At 53.7% G+C, this 19,081-nt stretch overlaps 7 protein-coding genes across 7 annotated transcripts; 4 read left to right on the forward strand and 3 right to left on the reverse strand.

The window, feature by feature from the left end:
* Positions 1-246: 246 nt before the first annotated feature.
* On the forward strand, positions 247-1,969 carry IAQ61_010046 (uncharacterized protein; the record flags this gene model as incomplete). The annotated part of the gene is made up of 3 exons (XM_066098638.1): positions 247-322; positions 454-955; positions 1,015-1,969. The coding sequence occupies 3 exons, from the start codon at positions 247-249 to the stop codon at positions 1,967-1,969; spliced, it is 1,533 nt and encodes a 510-aa protein (XP_065951465.1).
* An 809-nt stretch (positions 1,970-2,778) lies between these two features.
* On the forward strand, positions 2,779-4,984 carry IAQ61_010047 (uncharacterized protein; the record flags this gene model as incomplete). Its single annotated transcript, XM_066098639.1, has 4 exons — positions 2,779-3,406; positions 3,454-4,617; positions 4,764-4,774; positions 4,847-4,984. The coding sequence occupies 4 exons, from the start codon at positions 2,779-2,781 to the stop codon at positions 4,982-4,984; spliced, it is 1,941 nt and encodes a 646-aa protein (XP_065951466.1).
* A 1,635-nt stretch (positions 4,985-6,619) lies between these two features.
* Positions 6,620-10,210, reverse strand: IAQ61_010048 (uncharacterized protein). The gene is made up of 6 exons (XM_066098640.1): positions 9,432-10,210; positions 9,241-9,363; positions 8,964-9,075; positions 8,687-8,891; positions 8,476-8,631; positions 6,620-8,416 (listed from the first exon to the last, which is right to left on the reverse strand). Exons 1-6 carry the CDS (start codon positions 9,472-9,474, stop codon positions 7,361-7,363), a joined length of 1,695 nt encoding a protein of 564 aa, XP_065951467.1. The 5' UTR covers positions 9,475-10,210; the 3' UTR covers positions 6,620-7,360.
* Positions 10,211-11,458: 1,248 nt separating this feature from the next.
* IAQ61_010049 (uncharacterized protein) lies at positions 11,459-11,782 on the reverse strand (the record flags this gene model as incomplete). Its single annotated transcript, XM_066098641.1, has 1 exon — positions 11,459-11,782. The coding sequence occupies one exon, from the start codon at positions 11,780-11,782 to the stop codon at positions 11,459-11,461; it is 324 nt and encodes a 107-aa protein (XP_065951468.1).
* An 840-nt stretch (positions 11,783-12,622) lies between these two features.
* IAQ61_010050 (uncharacterized protein) lies at positions 12,623-13,177 on the reverse strand (the record flags this gene model as incomplete). Its single annotated transcript, XM_066098642.1, has 2 exons — positions 12,623-12,902; positions 12,996-13,177. The coding sequence occupies 2 exons, from the start codon at positions 13,175-13,177 to the stop codon at positions 12,623-12,625; spliced, it is 462 nt and encodes a 153-aa protein (XP_065951469.1).
* Positions 13,178-14,200: 1,023 nt separating this feature from the next.
* IAQ61_010051 (uncharacterized protein) lies at positions 14,201-17,209 on the forward strand (the record flags this gene model as incomplete). The annotated part of the gene is made up of 2 exons (XM_003845144.2): positions 14,201-16,514; positions 16,562-17,209. The coding sequence occupies exons 1-2, from the start codon at positions 14,247-14,249 to the stop codon at positions 17,207-17,209; spliced, it is 2,916 nt and encodes a 971-aa protein (XP_003845192.2). The 5' UTR covers positions 14,201-14,246.
* Positions 17,210-17,655: 446 nt separating this feature from the next.
* IAQ61_010052 (uncharacterized protein) lies at positions 17,656-18,666 on the forward strand (the record flags this gene model as incomplete). The annotated part of the gene is made up of 1 exon (XM_066098643.1): positions 17,656-18,666. The coding sequence occupies one exon, from the start codon at positions 17,656-17,658 to the stop codon at positions 18,664-18,666; it is 1,011 nt and encodes a 336-aa protein (XP_065951470.1).
* Between the last annotated feature and the right edge of the window lie 415 nt (positions 18,667-19,081).

The raw sequence follows: 19,081 nt of genomic DNA on the forward strand, positions 1-19,081 counted from the left end.
CGACGCGTCGTCGCAAAAAGAGGCCCCGTCCAACTCCCCGGCCACCTTTCACTCTTCTCCCCACGCCCAACACCTCCATTGCCATCACATCCCACCCCTCACACTCCATCCCATCCCATCCCCTCCGAAACCATCGCTACCCATCTCGTTCCATCTGCGCCCACACCCACGCCCCCTCAACCGCGAACGTCGTCCTCCGCCCCGCCGCTGCCCGCCCGTGCCGTCGCGCTGCTGCCCCAAAACAAAATGCAGCCGAACTATCGGGGATACATTAATCCTCCGCCGCACAATGTCGCTGCCACACCCGCCCGGCGAGGTCCTGGTACGTACTTTCCTCCCCATTGCGCCGCCTGCCGTTGGCCGCAGCTGGCTGGAATTGCTCTCTGCGTGCGCGCAGCTTCCACGGCAGCATGATCAGCAGAACTGACCTGGACCACTTTTTCCGCAAACCAGGCCCCATTGTCCACGCCCAGCACCCAGCTGCCCAGCAGTACGCCAGCAGCGCCAGCATGCAGGCCCAACAGCGCGCCGAGGCCGACCGTCGCGAGAAGATGCGCCGCATTGCGAAGAACCCGACGGACAAGAACATGCCCGAGGGCGTCGAGGACGTGTGCATTGGCGACGGCGTGGCCCGCTACAAGCAGCTGCGTGACGTGGAGCGCACGCTGGATGCCACGATGATGCGCAAGAAGCTCGATATCATGGACTCGAAGCATCACTCGCGTGCCTCGCGCTACGGCACCATGCGCATCTGGATCTCCAACACGGCCGAGGACCAGCCCTGGCAGAGCCGCGGTATCGATGCGGATGCTTTTGATTTCGAGAGCGAGACCAATGCTACGTATCGCGTCAAGATTCAGGGTCGCCTGCTTGACGAGCAGCACGACAAGGGGCTTGAGGAGGAAGATGACGAGGATGAAGACGAAGGCAGAGAGAACAAGGATGCAGATGCCATGTACGTTCACTCCAGCTCCCCTGTCTATCCACCGAGCTGCTACTAACATGGCTCTCCAGGGACGAAGACGGACCCGCGAAACCGAAACCCGCAGCAAAGCCCAAAATGTTCTCGCAGTACTTCACCTCCATCACCATCGACTTCGACCGTGCCAAAAGCCTGCAGCCAGATAATTTTACACAAATCGAATGGAAACGCCCTGAGAATCCTACCGCCAAGGAAAGCAACTTCAGCGAGCTGGAATTCGAGCGCAAGGGCGACGAGAACATTAACATCACGATCAATCTGCAGCGATACCAGAATCCCGAAGTGTTCCGGCTGAGCAAGCCCCTCGCTGAGCTGCTCGATACAGATGAGGAAGATCGCGCTGGTGTCCTCATGGGCATTTGGGAATACGCACGGTCCCAAAATCTGCAGCAAGACGATGACGAGCGCAAGTTCGCCTGCGATACCAAGCTCAAGGCCTTGTTTGGCGGGCAAGACTCCTTCTACTTCCCCAACTTGCCAACACTTATCAAGCCACACCTTGCCACTCTCCCGCCCATTCAGTTGCAATACACCATACGCGTCAACAAGGACTACATTGCACCCCCTCCCGAGTCTGGCAAGCAACCCTCGGAACCTACCATTTACGATGTCCAGGTGGCTCTCGAGGACCCGATGCAGCCATTGTTCCAAGACATATTGCGTCGTCCAGACAGCATACAGACACTCCAAGAAATCCAGAAGATTGACGAGCAACTGGTCTTGCTCATGGGAGCCGTTGGGCAATCAAAAGCGAAACATGCCTTCTTTACCAGCATGTCCAAGGATCCAGTGACTTTCTTCAAGCGCTGGTTGTCGAGTCAGAAGCGGGACCTGGAGGTTCTGCTCGGCGAGGCTACCCGTGGTGGTGGTGAAGATGCATCTGGTGAGGAGTGGCGCCGTGGAGGAGCTGACAGTGTGTGGGGTAGCGAAGTAGCCAAGGAAAGCGTGGCGCTGTGGTTGGCCAGAGCAAACATCAAATCCCATTAGGAGCTGGATGATTAACGTTTTCTTATGGTTGAACTGGTAGTAGACAGCTCGTTTTGGGAGTTTGCATTCGGTCCAGGCGAAAGGGAGGCGTTTCGAGCAAGTAACAGAAATACCCAATTCATCACACATCCCATCAACCGAGGGGGATCGAGGGCACAATCCGAGGTCCTCCCAGGTCTATTTCTCTCCCAACTGACGTATGGTTTGACCCGGGTGGCTCATCAACAAATCCAAATACTATCATAGACACTGACGTCAATAGCATCCTGGTCTCCTGCATGCTAACAACCACGAAGCACCTGAGCCACGGTTCCTGCATGTTTGTAAAAAGGATGGGAGGAAGTTGACCGGTCGAACATGTGTTGCCCCGCTCCCGTCCAGAGCTCACCAACCATTTTATGCTTATCTCACTTTCAAACCTCAGCTGAGCCTACTGCAAACGGTTTCAAGTCCGCTGGGTCGGCCTATGTATTGGAGAGGTGAAACGCCCATTTGGCGGATAAATGCCCGTCGCCAATCACCGCAGGCTCAAGATCCAGAGGCTGCCATCCCCCTTCAGCCTTTTGGCCCCAGGGTGCACAAGCGCAGAGCCTCATCGACTTTGGTGGTCAGACCAACCGTTCTTCGATGCACTGCCCCCAAAATAGATTTTGGTCCATCATGAGCATGTACGACTGCACGCTCGACTAGCACGCCTCGAGCTATTCTGGGCCTCACTATAAGCATGTCTTAGGCAACACATGTTTACGCCTGGACAAGAATACAGAATCCTCTCATCTCATTTCCTTATGGCTGTCTTACCCAACCCAATGCGGTCGTCGTCTTCGACGAGGCTATCGTCACGTGCAACGAGTCATGACATCAGTGTTGGAACTGTTATTGCCATTGTGGTTGGCAGTATTGTGGTGCTGATACTACTGTCTCTATGCATATGCTTGTTTCGATGTGGAAAGGCCATTTCCAGGGCCAAGCATCGTCTTTCAGCCCGATGGAGGAAGCCTCGAGGTGTAACGGGCACACCTTACTTCTGCGAGAACGATCAGTGGCCACAGACCTCCAACATCTACGACGGTTCGATATTTTCAGATGCCAGTGTAAAAAGCCAGAATGGCTCCACCATCTCTCTACTGTCTTCAACGCACCACCCAAATGTCGGATTTCCAGATCTAAGCTATCAACCCGCATCGGTTACAACAGCCAACTCCAGTCATACATTGACGCCAGTACCGTCGATACCCAAGTCTCAAAGATCGTCATCGCCATCTGGTTGTCCAGTATGCCCATCCTCCGCACAGGAACTTACTCAAGCAACATCTTCGAAAGTCGCGCTCCAGTATGAGCCTCCCGCAGCTGATACTGGGCAATTTCCGGCGGACGTGAAACGCATCTTAGGACTCGATGATGCTTCATACTTGAGAGAATTGCCCTATTATGAAGGTAGGCAGTCCCTGGCTCTCCAAAACGGCTTTGCTGACTGAGCACAGGTGCGTCATCCAACCTCATTGCCGCACCGACATATGTTGGTCTGGAATCTGGGCGCTCAACATCTCGCAATGGAGACCGTCAAGGGCATGCTACTTCGAAGCCTGAGTTGGGAGTTAGTATTGCTTCTGCTTCAGTAGCGACCCATACGCTATCTGGTAACCATAATCTCTTCTTCACTCACCATGGGTACGACTCCGACGCAGGTACCCTGTACTGCAAGATGGGAGCATCTGCAAACCTACACTCGACACCAGCCATGGATCCCATCGTCTTGACCCGCGATTATGTCCATAATGACACGACTGAGCGGCCACCTATTCCAAGGGAAATACATGGCGAAAAGTTGGCGAATTGGGATGGAGGCAGTGTTCCGCGCATGTTTGCCAATACATGGGACGTCGACTACGATTTTGACCCCGAACATTTCACCCATCCCCCAAGATTGAGAGAAACATCCCTTGATCTCAACGCCCTGGATTCATATGTCAATTCTTCAGAACAGCAAAAGATACACGAACCATTACTTGACTCTGGGATCGATTGGTACAACAACATCACGTACGCCCCAGGAATGGATACAGGGATGCTCGATATGGGTGCTGCAGACATTCTGGAACTGACCCAGTCGACGTCGATCAAGAGGGACAGACATGATACTACACCACTGCTAGTGGACCCAGCACAAAGCGGGAAGAAGTGTAGCACGTGCCTCTCAGTACCATCGATGCCACTGTCCTTTGCGGATACTTCAATGACTGTCACGACGGAGATGAAAGAACGAAACATGACACCACTGCAGGTGAACTGGCATGACAACACATTGATGCCGCCGCCACCACCACCACCGACGTCTCGCCCACGCTTTGACTCAGCATTCGTGTCCAAGGATTCTGTTTCCATCGCCTCGGATTCGACGTTTGACAACGGCTCCACTAGCCAATACGACACCATGTCAGGGTATATTACTCCAGCTACGACAGGATCACAGACTTCCTTGATACCCGAGTACAAACATTCCTTTAGTCACTCTAACGATCTTTTCGGGGCTGCAATATTTATGCCTTTCGATTCTTTGTCAGGGCCAACACCCGAAATCACTGATCCATCTACTCCCGTTTCACGATCCACACCAATCGACCTGTCAGCTTCTGCAAGCGAGCAAGGTAGGGCTGATGGGTTCAGTCAGGCTCGAACATCTTTGTCCACATCCTTCACGTCTGTAACACCATCGTTATTGAATGAAGCGGACACTTTGGCATTGCCCTTTCGATGCACCCACGCGCATTGTAACAAAACCTACCGCACTCAGGGTCTTTTAAGGTGAGCCAATCAAATCCACAACGGCGCCAAGTAAATAGAAAGAACACTAGTAACATGTAAAACAATGCATAGGTCCCACATCAACCGTACGCACAAACGGCGGTACCCATGCCCCCAATGCGAGATGAAGAGATTCGGCCTAATGGCGGACCTAAAGCGACACCAACGATCCGCCCACGCCGTATCAGCGAAAAAGTGGCCTTGTCTTAACGTGGGCTGCAAGGCAGAATTTGGCCGCAAAGACAATCTTCAGAGACACTTGAGGAAATGCAATCAACAGGGACCTTGATGTGGTGTGAGATTTCCCACGCCGAAAAACGAAGACAACGCAGATCATGACGCACATGTGGGTAAAAAGCCCGGATATAGAAAAAACGGTGTCCAGCAAATAAAGTTGGCAAATGCTGAGTATCGGCGCATGCCGCCATCGCCACGTGCACCACCTTCACCCTCGACCCGTGCATGCAAGCAAATCTGTACACGTTACCTATCCCCCGCCCAGCCCCCCCACGGACGTCCGAGAAAAGCCTATGTAGATGCCTCGGAGGAAAAGCGTCGCCGGAGACACGACACCGACGCGACGCGTCTCGTAAGCACCGAAGAAGAATCTACTCGCGCAGGGCACGCTACCTGTGTATACGAAGGCATGTGCACGATTGATCTACAGATCAGCCCTATGAGATGTACAGGGGCTGCCGATGAGAGCACGCCCATCAGGGGTGGGATGCAGGGTGAAAGTGCAGTTCTGGATGATACCCCAGTCTTTGACTCTGCAACGGTGATTAATATGAGTGTTATATCTTGATTGCGATGGTGAGATGTGGGGTTGAAGGGATAAAGCTGCATTTACACTTGAATAAAAGATTTCAGACGCCGTGTGCTGGATGTTGTGTGGACTTATTCGTGGTTACTGTTGTTGTTGTGCTCGATTGATGGGGTGCTGCATGTGTGTACATGTAGTAGTTGTACTTGCACGTTTTGTCATGGCTAAACTTTGTACACGCCGGTTATCCCATCTCCCCTCTTCCTCCCTCTATTTCTCATCCTCAACCCCATTTCCCCATTCCCCCATTCCCTCCTTCCAACTCCTCTCCAAAACACCCCTTCTCTCTCGTCTCTTCTACCCCCTCCTTTCCCTTACCCCACCCCCTCCAAACGGCCCGTTGTTCCCGCAGTCCGGCCCGAGCGAGACGAGGTAAGCACAGCACGGACGCGGAGTCTGGGGGGACGGGGAGGGGAGGAGGGGTGAAAGTGGTGGGTGTATGGGGATAGGGAGGGAAGGAAATGGGTAGGATAAAGAGGATGGAGATGGTGAGGTATAGATGGATATAGATATGGATGGATAGTTGGATAGATAGAGGAAACTGTACACTGCGTTGTTCATCGATATTTCATGTCCATAGGAATACCCATAGCCCTCCTCACACCGCACAACACTGGCGAGAAAAAAGCAGAATATATGATTAGGTATCTAGTAGCGATTCATGCCTTTAGCTTCATGCCTCAAGCCTCAAGCCATATTCACTTCTATCCTCAATCTGATCCTTATACTCCTCATTATAATGCAATCTCAACTTTCAACCATCAACTTTCCAACTTGACCCAGACGTTCTGTGACACAAGCACATGGTAAAAGCACACCACACACCACCACCAAACCAAACAACAACAAAACCCTCAAACCCCCCAAAACGAACCAGACAGTTGGACATCACAAGCAAGCCAGGATTTAAGGATCCAGAAGGCACAAATACATGAATAATGCTAACAACCTCCTCCCTTTCCATCCCTCCCCATTCCCCTGCCAAATCTACAGCATCCCCATCCCCATCCCCATCCCCATCCGCACACCACACACCCCCTCCCAAACAAACAAGACTCCATCCCACCGATCCCATGCCAAAGATTCTAAGATCCGTTCATCTCTAGCCCGAAAAGTGAAAAGGAAAAACTGCAAAAAAAAAACATCTTCGTTCCATATGCAGATGTGAGAATGCGGGGGGCATGGTGGAGGAGAGGGTGACGTCCACTTCCATCTCCCTGTCTTTCCCTCTCCCTATCCCTCTCCCTCTTCCTCTCACAAACAAGCACACCACCCCAACAAACCCACGCACACGCACCACGCCACCCTCCACTCAAAAAACCAAGACAAATAAAAAAAGTCTCAGAGCAAAGGAGGTATATGCAAATGTATATGCCAAAGAAACCCCAAAAAACAGCCCCCCCACAAGTGTGCAAGCCGCTCGTAGGAACAAAGCGACTTGCGTGAAAAAGAAAACAGGTATGAAGAAGACAAATACGTCTCAAAAAAAAAAAGAAACCACACACCCCAAGAACGCCGCGCAGAAAATTAATCTCAAGCCCGCAAAGTGCAGTATATATGTTCCAAGGCCCGCAGACAAGAAAGAGATTGCGCGGGGGAGGCGGGAGGAGGAGAGAAAGCAGGGAAACGTTCGAGGCCAGGTGAGGAAAAAAAGGGGATTCGTCTAGACCGTAGGGCATGCAAACATGTCTCTTTCTCTCTCCAAGGAAAAAACACACACTCAGGAGCGGCAAAGGGAAAGTTCAATCGCGAAGCCCCGTCTCTCAGGTATTGCTGATGATAACCCGGGCGCCCTCTTTGCCGAGCACGCCCCTCTCTTTGGCCTTTGGACTCCGGTCTCGACCCTTTTTGCGGCTGAGGAAGCCGAGCATGCCAGACGGCTTTTCACCTGGCGGATTCTGGACCAGGGCCGAGCTCTGATTCGCCATTTCAGTCCACGATCCTGTCTCGTTAAGGACGACCTGGACGCCTCCGCCCATGCTGGTGCTGCGCTGTGAGCCTTGGCGGCGATTGTTCATCGGGCGCGAAAACGAGGGTGTGGGTATTTCGGGGCCGTTGGTCGGGAAGTAGTCGGCACGCTCGCCTCGTTGCGAGACAGAGGAGCCCGTGTGACCGGCTTGGTTGAGAATGGCGGTGGCGAGGGGAGGGCTGCCGCTGGGGGAATGTGTCGTGGATCGAGGGTTCGTTACCGAGCGTGTGGGCTGTAGCTCGCCCTCTTGCGATTTCGAGCTCGTGAGCGGCCGGCCCCATGGATCTGGTTGGGCCGTGGCCGATGCGGGCGTCTGCTCGCAGGCACTCTGGTTGCTTGTCCTCGAGCCACCGACCGAATCCACAGGATCCGCCACGGCCACGGCGATGGACGGACGCTTCTCCCCCGCTGTCGTGTAGTTGAAGGGCTCAAAGAGCGTCTCTATCATCCTGTGCAGCTCCTCTGCGCGAATCTCTTGGTCCGTAGCATCGTCTTTGAGTGCCTCTCGGGGTTTCTGTCTACGAGCTCTCGCCTCCAATGGCGCCTCCTCCAGCAGCAGCTCTTCGAGATCGTACGTGGCATCGAAATTCGTCTTGTCACTAGAGGGAACGAAGACGGGTGGAATCTCCTTGCGCTCGAGGGCAGCGAAGTCGAGCGGACGAAAGAAGGGGTTGTCTGTGAAGGATTCGAAGCCAATGGCGCCAATGCGCTGTTTCCGGTTCTTCTCGAGGAGCGAGCTGATCGCGTGTAAGCAGGGCATCGAAACGGGCGGGCTGGTGACGGGGTAGGTGGGCTCTCCGCGAGAGATTTTTTGTGCTAGCGAATCATGGCTGCTGGCTTCAAATGGGCGCTTGAAATTGGGTCAGTCAATCGAAAGCACAGAGGGGCAGGGGATGGGGGGGGGCGCACCTTGTTGTAGATGCATTCGTAGAAGAGAACACCAAGTGACCACCAGTCCACCTCGCACGAGTAGCCCTTGCCCTCGTACACCTCGGGAGCGAGATAGGCAAGAGTACCTGACTTGCTGGTCAAGGGCTTGTGTGGCGTAAAATCCGAGGCGACGTTCTGGTTGTGTTAGCGAGCGTGGAACAGCGGCAAAGGAGCATGGGCGTCGACGTACAAAATCGGCCAAATGAACATGGCCCTCGGAATCCAGCAGGACGTTGTCGGGCTTGATGTCGCGGTGCACAATGCCTTGCTGGTGGATATATCGGACTGCGCAGCCCAACTGCGCTATCCAGAAGCGCACAGCCTCCTCGGTGAAGGTCTTTCGCGAGATGTGGAAGCGCAGATCGCCACCATTCATGAGATCGACGACAATATATCTGAGGCGGATTAGTGACGGTAGGCACAAAATATATAGAGGAGGGAGGAAGGGAAGGGTGATGGGGACGCACAGGTACTCAATGTCCTGGAAACTGTATCGCAGATTGCACAGGAAGGGATGATTGAGGTGCTCGAGCATGCGGCGCTCTCGAATGATGTTGCGAACGCTTTCCGACCGTACGACTGTGACACAACGTCAGCACCAGGACCAGGACCAGGACCAGGACCAGGACCAGGACCAGCCATAGCAACCGCAACCGCAACCGCGCCAGCATCGGCAGCAGCGCGCCCACACGGCGGCCCAGGGCTGCGGACGACAGATGTGGGTATCTCAGGCCGAGGACGCACCTTCATCTTTGCGGATGTACTTGAGCGCAAATGTGAGGCCCGTATCTTTGCGCTCGACAATGCGCACCTTGCCAAAGGCGCCCTTTCCGACGACACGTAGCAGCCGAAAGTGGTTGAGGTTGACTGCAAGTTGGGGTCAGCTGGGGGTTCTGGCGATGCGGGCGGCTGATAGGATCTAGGGTCCATCGTACCTTGGTCGGTGAAGACAACGGGCTTCCCGTTACTCTGACCCATGGCGGGCAATGGTGGTGCTGGCTTCGAGCCTGGGAGGAGGGGGGAAGTATCAGGACGGTCGCGGTCACGAATGCATCAGCGGGCGAGTGCGTGCAGCCGGAGGAAGCGAGGGCTCGAGGGAGAGTAGAGGGCGACGGAGGAGGACGGGGGACAGGCGAGGGTGGTGGAGTGGAAGGGGAGGGGGAAGAACAAAGGTGATGTGGACGATGAATGGGATTGCAGCGCAACCAAACGGCGAGGTGTAGGCGGACAGTACGTCGGTGGGTAGGTAGGCGGGTAGGTAGGTAGGTAGGTAGGTGGGTAGGTAGGTAGCAGAGGCGGGCGCTCTCTTTGATTAATGATGGTAGGTATGAATGGTGACAATGGCAGACGGGCAGCGGTAGTGGTCGTAGGGGTCGTAGTAATAGTAGCGGTGGTGGTAGTGGTAGTGGTAGTACTGGTCGTGGTCGTAATAACAATAGTAGTGGTAACAGTAGCAGTAGACCGAATGCAGGGCTCGCAGGGCTGAGAGGGCGACGTATTGGAGTGAGTGCGGAGGCTAAGTACACGCACGCACACACACACACACACACACACACACACACACAGACACAGACACAGACACAGGTGACAAGTAGGTAGGTGGTATACACGAGGCCCAAAGTTCAAAGAGCAGCCAGCGGACTACTAGTACTTAGTCAACCTGGTTAGGCCGAAAGGAGGGAGAGAGAGAAGAGAGAGAAGAGAGAGAAGAGAGAGAAGAGAGAGAGAGGCAAAGGAGGGTTGAAGCCGCAGGGACGGCGCGCAGGTCTCCCCCCCCCCATCCCCCCAAGACCAGGCTTGCTTGCATCCGTCCTGCATCAATGGTGCTGGGGATTCCAGTAGCCCGACTTTACCAGCTCGGGCTTGGCTCAGCGTGGCCGCCGCGAAAGGGCGCCGCCGACAATCTGCACGTGTACCCACAAGCCCATTCATGGCCAGCACTCTCTCCGCCCCCGGCCCTAGGTAGCAGTATAGGTATGACAGGATGTATATAGAATGGTGATAAGCAAATAAGCAAAGTACACAGCGTAGACCGTGACCGCTCCTGCGCCCGTCATCTGCCTCTTGCTGTAGGTAAAGCCCATCGTCAGGCTGTCGAGGGTTGTGTGGTGGGTAGAGAGTCAGGGGCCCCTGCATGTTCATCGTCGCATCTATGTGATTGACTGATTCCCCGGCCACCGCCTTGGGGCCGCCTCAAAGCACGACAATGGCGGCCTGCCACCATGACTAAGTTTCTGTCTTGACCTCAACCTGCCCACCCCATCCTGTTGTATGATCGCAGGTACCCACCATGCCTACCTAACAGTACACAGTACAAGTACATGGAGTACATTGTGCCATGCAGGGTAGTGTGTGGTGTGCATCGAGAGAAACTACCGATTGTCCACCACACAGGCACAGACACAGTGCTGTCTCGTCCACTCTACCTACCACGTGTCTAGCTACAGCCCTGGCCGTAGTAGGAAGAATGAGACAAACGATGAGCGGTAGACGACCTTGCACATACTGGACTGCAGAGTACTCCATCCTACCTACTCGGCTCACAACTGTACCTACCTAGCCATCTAGAGTACTGTCTGCACCCAGCATCATCACTCGTTTACCCACAGTTCTACGGTAGAGTACATGCAGCATGATGTGCACCCTCATACGTGGATATGCGTCTACAACATGCATGGTACCTACCGCATGTACTGTACCTACTCTACCATACTATACCTACTGCATCGACGGAACTGCTCACCAGACGTCGTCTCGCTCCCGTCCGATCTGCACCACCCCTGCCAGTCTGAAACACTGTCGCCGTGGTCGAATGGTCTGCCGCATCGTTCGCGAGCCGACACTTTAGCCTCTTCATCCTCATCTCCCCAGAATCCCAGCCTGACATGCACTAACAACCCCCTGGTCGCCCACCGAGCCCTCCCTCCTTTAAATTCCCGGCCATGTGCCCTCCCACGTGAGCCTAGCCGTCTGATTCGCCTTCTTTGCTTCCTTTTTCTTTTCCTGTTCGCTCCTCGGTCCCCACTTTGTTCCCTCTGTCTCTGTCTCTGTCTCTGTCTCTGTCTCTGTCTCTGTCTCTGTCTCTGTCTCTGTCTCTGTCTCTGTCTCTGTCTCTGTCTCTGTCTCTGTCTCTGTCTCTGTCTCTGTCTCTGTCTCTGTCTCTGTCTCTGTCTCTCTCTCTCTCTCTCTCTCTCTCTCTCTCTCTCTCTCTCTCTCTCTCTCTCACAGCCAACGCCAAGCGAAGAAGTTTCCTTCCAAAGCTTGAAAGGCGGCCGCTACGAACCATAGACTTCTTCTCTACGAATATAAAGAGTGTAGGGTGCTCTTCGTGCGCACCTTTTCACTGCTCATGAGGACGTCAAGTGGCTTCTAGGTTTTGCCACTCCTCCCCACCTCTCCACCTTGACAGGACAAGCACGCACATGCAAACGCCCCCCTCGCCACTGGGCTGCAACGTCAAACACGCTGAAACAAGACAGCCACGAATGTGTAGACACATCCCCCCACCCACAAGTGAGCATGCCTATATTGTCTAGGTGCTGCACTCTACTCTACATGCCAGCTTGACTACAACAATGTGAGCACCCAATGCACAGGCTCATCAGCTTGGGCCTCTTCTTCCACCAACCTTCCTAGTAGAGTAGAAAACACATCGCACCTCGGGTACTCGTGTTAGAGTTCAACTACTGCATGGAATGTTTGAGAGAAGATTCTAGAATGATTCGCCTTCCCCCATCTTCCCGACCTGCATGCATGCTAGAGGCCGCCAGACAACGCTGTGCCCGATCGAGGTCGTCGTGCTAGTGAGTGCTTGATTTCCTTTTGCCCAGCGATGGAGTTGGTCGAGCGCTTCTCCATCGCCGTTTCTTACTTGCACAATCATCTTTTCCTCTTTCCTGCTAGCAATCTGTTTTCTATGTTTACTGGGTTTCTTTTTCTTTTTCTTTTTCTTTTTCTTTTTCCTTTTCTTTTTCTTTTTCTTTTCATTTCTTTTTCTTTTTATTTCTTTTTTCTTTTCAAGGCGAGCAGCAGCATTCAATCATAGGTCCATTGTGCCCTTCAGTAAGCGTCACCCTTTCCAACGTGATGCCCTTTCCCATGGGAGCTGCACCTCTTTCAAACCTGGCTAGGCAAGCTTACGCACAGCTGCCAAACCTCGCAGTCGGGTGTCCTGTCTGCTGGCCGTCCATTCCAAAGGTTGCCAATCTTTCCAGCAGGCTGGGGCACAGCAGGTGTACATCTTGTCGACCAGGTCATCGGAACTACGCTCCAAACAACATCTAGCCTCGTTTCCCAGGTTGATTGTAGAGTTGGGGCTATTGTACTCCAACTTGATCACTACTACACCGCTCTGTGGCTGCGCTACTGTCCCGCGCTTTTTATCGTCACTTTTCGCTTGGCCAATTCTTTATCATGCACTCACTGCCAGGGTATCATCCCAATTTGAGACATTTCTTGCCATTGTCTAAATCTGGCTTCCTGTAGTCTGCTGGCAATACGCAGAGCTATTTTTAGACCTTTCAGGCTTCACAGGAGCACCTTGGGTCGATGAGTATTGTGCATTTTGGCTTACCTCAGACCTCTTGAGCCTTGAATCCGGCATGAGACCATGGAACGGTATCCATGTTTGAGATGCCCGAGTTTCGTGAGACGGGAAGACACAGGTTGGGCACTTGTCCATTTGTTCGTATTCCTCATACCCACCCACAACCCCCGGTCAGCGTTGACCAAACCTTGGAACTCAAAGCCCAAGGCCCAAGCCCACTACCCCAAGCCCACGAAAACCGGGAAAGCAAGCAGCATCGCTTCGGTAGCTGTCCTCTACATATCGCTTACTCTATGCAGGTAAGCTAAGCTACAGGTGCCCCGGCCAACACGAGGCTGTTGTATCACAGTGACTGGGTGCATGGATGCCGCGGGATGTTTCACGCTATTTGCTGTGCGGTTGTGGAGACTACATCGCCAACGTTCTGTTGTACCTAAGCCACGGCTCTTCTGTCTGTAGGTATTGCAGCGGCCGGTTGGCTGATGACACACAAGTATGGGTAGAAGACGGCTGGTGATGAGGGAAGAGGTAGGAAATATAGGGCTCATGTTCTCGTCTGTTGAGCACTGATTCCGAGTTCCCTGATGGTTGGGAGGAGCCTCCAAGTAGAAGCATGGCAGGGTTCTCCTGCACCTGCTAAGAGTATGGATGACTCCTGAGATGCACACTGCACACTCCCATCTACTCGTTTGCTCGCACAAACGATATAGGTAAGCCTAGAGCTACCGCATCTACCCGAGTCTAGATATATTACATTCCAGATGCCATGCTCACCGACCTCTTCCGACGACGCAGTCAAGTGGACACCGCTGTGCATAGTCAAATTCGATAGTCTCGACGTGAGCTATGAGTGAAGTGGAGCAGTCAAAAGGATGGAAGTCGTGAGGACCAAAGCTTCTGGCGTGGCAGGTGGATCTACCATGTGGAAGACTAGAGAACAGCATTCGCCATATCGACGATGCAGTCCTTTGAAAGTCATCACAAATATATGCGGTGTATGCTCAGATGAATGATGCATACCAGTCAAAGGCAGTTGAGGTGACGACAGATTCAATGGTTGCTGAGCAAGGTCAGGTGACTTGGGTGGTGCGACGGTACGGCGCACGGGTACGCTAAGCCCTACCAAGTTTCACACGTTGCTACACTTCTCGGGGACCATGCACTCCACCTCGCACAATGATCTTTCTCGCCTTGCCGAGCTGTGATGGCCATGAATGGGGTAGACACACGGATCAACGGTGAAACGCACGCACGACAACAGCATCACCAACAATCACTTCCCACGCCATCGCTATCGCCCGATCCAGAGGACCGGACACTCCCCACGGATGGCCGCAATCGCGAAGTGCAGCAGCAGCGGCGGCACGATGGAGCACTGCACCCCGTCACCAACACACATAATGGGGAAGTGAATGCAAATGGGGAAGATGCTGTACTCTCAGACGCTCTCCTGTCGGACACCAGCGAGAAGCACCGCCCGATCAAGCGACCGGGAGATGGCAGACGCAAGAGCAGTGTGTCGGAACATGACAAGATGCTCAAGTTGAGCCCGCGGCAGATGCAAGAACTCGCCAGTGAAGCTGCAAGCATACCCGTTCGGGCCGCAACGCCCATACGCGAGGAAGACGTTGAGGCCGGCGTACATGCGGACACGGGCCATGGACACGGCAGTGCCAACCCCCTGGGCACTGTACTGGAGCGCCCGGTAGAGCTGGATGAGGCCAACGAGGGGCATCGTCCGAGGAAAGACTTCACCGGCCTGGAAACGGCGGCGCACGACAAGGACATGTTTCTGGCCAAGACGCCTGCAGTGGAGCCGCGACATGGCCGCCCTACCATCAACTCCAGGTCCGCCACTACGCCTTCGCTTGGACGTTCAATGTCTTCGCGCTCAAGAACTCGGCCGCTGGAGGGCGATGAGAGGCGGTCGGGCAGACAGACTCCGTCGCTCCATGTCGACCAGAAGGATGCACCCTCCAAGCCTTTGCCGCACGACAGGCACAAGGACACGCATGACAAGCAGCGTGACATGGCCTCTCCCACTCTCATGTCCCTGCCTTTACCGCCATTTTCCATGCCAACCTTCTTGTCGCTCGAGTTGTCCCCTGATCGGCCTTCTCCGCTCTATATTTATAGGCCCGCTACCACCGACTTTCCCTACGAGTCGTCTGAGATCAAGTACGAACGCCTGCTCAACTTCTTAAAAATCCCATTCAAGATTGAAGGTATAATTGGCTTTGGAGCGTTGGCCTGCCTAGATGCCTGGATGCATGTTCTAACTATTCTGCCTCTGCGATTTCTGCTTGCTGTCGCCATCTTGGTCAAGTGGTGGGTCTCTGTCATTGTAAAGGAGTTTCGTGATTTATGGGCTTTCGTTTATAATGGCCTTCCTAGACTATGGCAACGAAGAAAGCAGACGGACGGTTCAACGCCGATGCCCACCTCGTCGTCCACACCCTTGCCTACACCTGCAGAGGAAAAGCTGCCATCCATGTCACGGAAGCAATCTTCTTCGACAGTGACATCGGCTACTACCACAGCTCGCCAAGGGGGCCCAATGTCAACCACCTTTAAGTTTCCAGACCCAAAGGAGCCCAGGCCACGACGAACACGCAATTCGCGCTTCCGTCATCGCCGTAGCAAGTCGACGCCGTCGACGCTTCAACCCACTCATAAAGCAGATATCCTCAAAGGACTTTTGGTCATTGCAAGCTGCTTCGTCTTGATGCCCTTTGACGCCAGTCGCATGTATCACGGTATCCGAGGGCAATCAGCCATCAAACTCTACGTCATATATAACGTCCTCGAGGTCTGCGACCGGCTGCTCTCCGCTGTTGGCCAGGATGTACTCGAATGCCTATTTTCCCGTGAGACGCTCGATCGTAACCCTGATGGACGAAGCAAAATCCTTCGTCCTTTTGCCATGTTTGCGCTTGCCCTGATATACACCGTTGCACACGCCACCGCCCTGTTCTACCAGGTCATCACACTCAACGTTGCTGTAAACTCGTACTCCAACGCCCTGCTTACACTGCTCATGTCGAACCAGTTTGTAGAGATCAAGGGTACGGTGTTCAAGAAATTCGAAAAGGAGAATCTGTTTCAGATTACCTGCGCCGATATTGTGGAGCGCTTCCAGCTGTGGCTCATGTTGCTCATCATTGCGATGCGCAACGTTGTAGAAGTCGGTGGTCTTAGTATCCAAAGCTCAGACACATCTTGGACAGCAATGTTTACTAGTGCCAATGCCTCGACTGCGACTACTACGTTTACTGCTTCCAAGATTATACCCATGAGCTTTACAATATTCCCAAAGTACATTGCGCAAGTACTGAATCCCTTCCTGCTTGTGCTCGGTAGCGAGATGGCCGTAGACTGGCTGAAGCACGCGTACATTACAAAGTTCAACCAATATAAACCCGAGGTGTATGGCAAGTTCTTCGACGTGCTCGCCAAGGACTATTATTCCAATGTACGTTGCCTTCCCAACAGTCCTACACGCATACTAAGCAGTAACAGGCTTTTGTCGATGCAAACTTGACGCGGAGGCTTGGTCTACCAGTCATCCCGCTATGCTGCCTCTTCGTCCGAGCAGCTATCCAGACTTATCACATGTCCATTGCAATGTACATGCCACCCCCTCTCCCCACCATGTCCACATCTCTCACCTCTGACTCCATGTCGTCGCCCTCGACCACTGCCGCCTTTGACCACATTGACCGAGTGTTCCGCCGCGCCCTCGGGCGATCCTCGTTTGGCGCCGGCGCTCCTGCCCAAGCCTGGTACTACCCTTCGTCCTGGTCCCTCGACGACCTCATCGCCGGATCAACAATGCTACTTGTTTTCCTGATTCTATATCTCATCTTCCTTGCTTGTAAACTGCTCCTTGGTATGCTGTTGCTGTCCATTTCCCGTAAGAGGTATCATGGCATGCGGGAGCGTGAGATGATGAGTGTGGAGACGGGGGGAAGGCGGGTTGGAGGCTGGGGTGTTGTGGATGTCGACGACGAGATGAGGAAGGTTATTTACAGCGATGATCCCGAGTCGTTGGCACGGTTGAATGAGAGGGATGAGAAGGCGAAGAAGAAGGAAGAGCAGGAAAGAGAGCGGGGAGTTAGTTTTGGGCATGTGAGTCGGTATGCTATGGTAGCTAAGCGGATATGGTAGTCAGGGATGCGCCTCTGTTTGCAAACATTGGAGCATGTGAATCTAAACATGTGTGCTATTCTTCCTTGAACTCCTGCCGGCATGGGCGTGGAAGCTTGGAGATGGCCATACTGTGACGACTATAATAGAGTCTGACTCTGCTATACATGCACAAACGAGAGAATAGGCGTCTATGGTCACAAACTTTGGCAAAGCGAGACGTCTTCGAAGAGGAGGATCGAATTGGCGATTCATGAGGTCCAAAACCACCGAGTAGAACCGGACCGAGGTAGAAGACTACTAGTGCGGTTCTAAGCTTCTTTACCATACAATGAACATTTGAAGCACAGCATGACCTGTTCTTTCAATTCCAGCAACACTCTTTGCTCTATTCACCTTCGCTTCCCTTCATATTCCCATTTGCACCCCCTCTCCATAAACCCAGACTTGCACATGCCACAACGACCATGACACCGCAACCCCCAACCATTCCCTTCTCCACCCAACTCAACCTCCGCCGCCTCAATGACACCGCCTTTGAAACCACAACGACGCCTCAACGCATGGGCAACCCGCAACCAATTGCATACGGAGGCTACGCCCTCGCCGTCGCCTGCAAAGCAGCCTCTCTCACCGTACCCCCAGACTACCACCTGTACTCGATGCAAGGCAATTTCCTAGGCCCAGCCTCGACCAACCACCAACTGCGCGCCAGCGTGCGCACGCTGCGACAAACCCGGACCTTTGCCACGCGGCAGGTCGAAGTCAGCCAGGTACGCGACGATGGCGAGACGCGCCTATGTCTGATTGCGCTTGCGGATTTCCAGACCCCGGAACAGGATGTCTTGCTGGAGTATTCGCGCGCCCCCAGTCGGACGTATAGTGCGTGGTCGCAGTGTCCGACGCAACTTGACGCGCAGCAGAAATTGCTGGCAGAGGGCAAGGTGACGCAGGCGCAGGTGGATGCGCATGCAAAAGGGTTCCAGCTCGCGCAGGACCTGTTTGAACAGCGTGTTTGTCCAGAAGGCATCTTTGCGCAGACGCTGCACGGCATGGCCAAGTCGCTACCGCATAGTCAGGACGGGTTGGCGCTGCCACAACGCACGACGGCGGATTGGTTCCGTAGCGCGGAGCGGTTTGCAGACGAGGTGGATAATATCACGAGTTTGACGTGGATCATGGACGCGGCGATATCGTTTGCGCCCCTCGCTTTTAGTCACTTGTGGTTTGAGGATGTTGGGGCGGCGAGTAGTTTGGATTTTTCCCTGCGCTTCTTTCGGAATCGGATTGATGCGAGGAGGTGGCATTTGAGGGAGTTGAGCACAAAGGTTGGGGCTGAGGGGAGGACGTATGGGGAGAGTTGGGTGTGGGATGAGGAGGGCAGGGCGGTGGCGTGTATGACGCAGCAGAGTATTTTGAGGCCTAGATTGAAAGAGGGCAAGGAGAAGAAGAAGAAGAAGGATAAGGGTAAGTTGTGAAATGTGATGGATTTCTGGACTTCTGATAGACTTGCCTTGTAGAAATGACCAAGGGTCGGTATGGGACATGAAAGTAAACGACTAGTTGATGAAGCGCATACATGCATGCATAAATAAAAACAATGTAAAAAACATGAAACAAACCCACCCCTCCCAGCATGAAACAAAGGTCCAGAAACCCGGGCTAGGTACCAACTACCACAGCCTACTTTTCCCCCAAGGAGCATGCTTGACCACGACGCCGTACCAGTCTAGTCCATCTACACACAGAGAGATTTCCAGGACCGTACCGCACTGCATAGCTCCCAGGCCGACGATCTTCAGCAGAGCAGGGTCCGTCCTAGTTGGACCATCAGATCAGTGAGCCTGTGCACTGCCCCCCTACAGTACGTATGTATGTACACCGGACAGCAAA

Source organism: Plenodomus lingam (genome assembly GCF_022343315.1).
Source record: "Plenodomus lingam strain CAN1 chromosome Unknown contig_7, whole genome shotgun sequence".
NCBI lineage: Eukaryota > Fungi > Ascomycota > Dothideomycetes > Pleosporales > Leptosphaeriaceae > Plenodomus > Plenodomus lingam.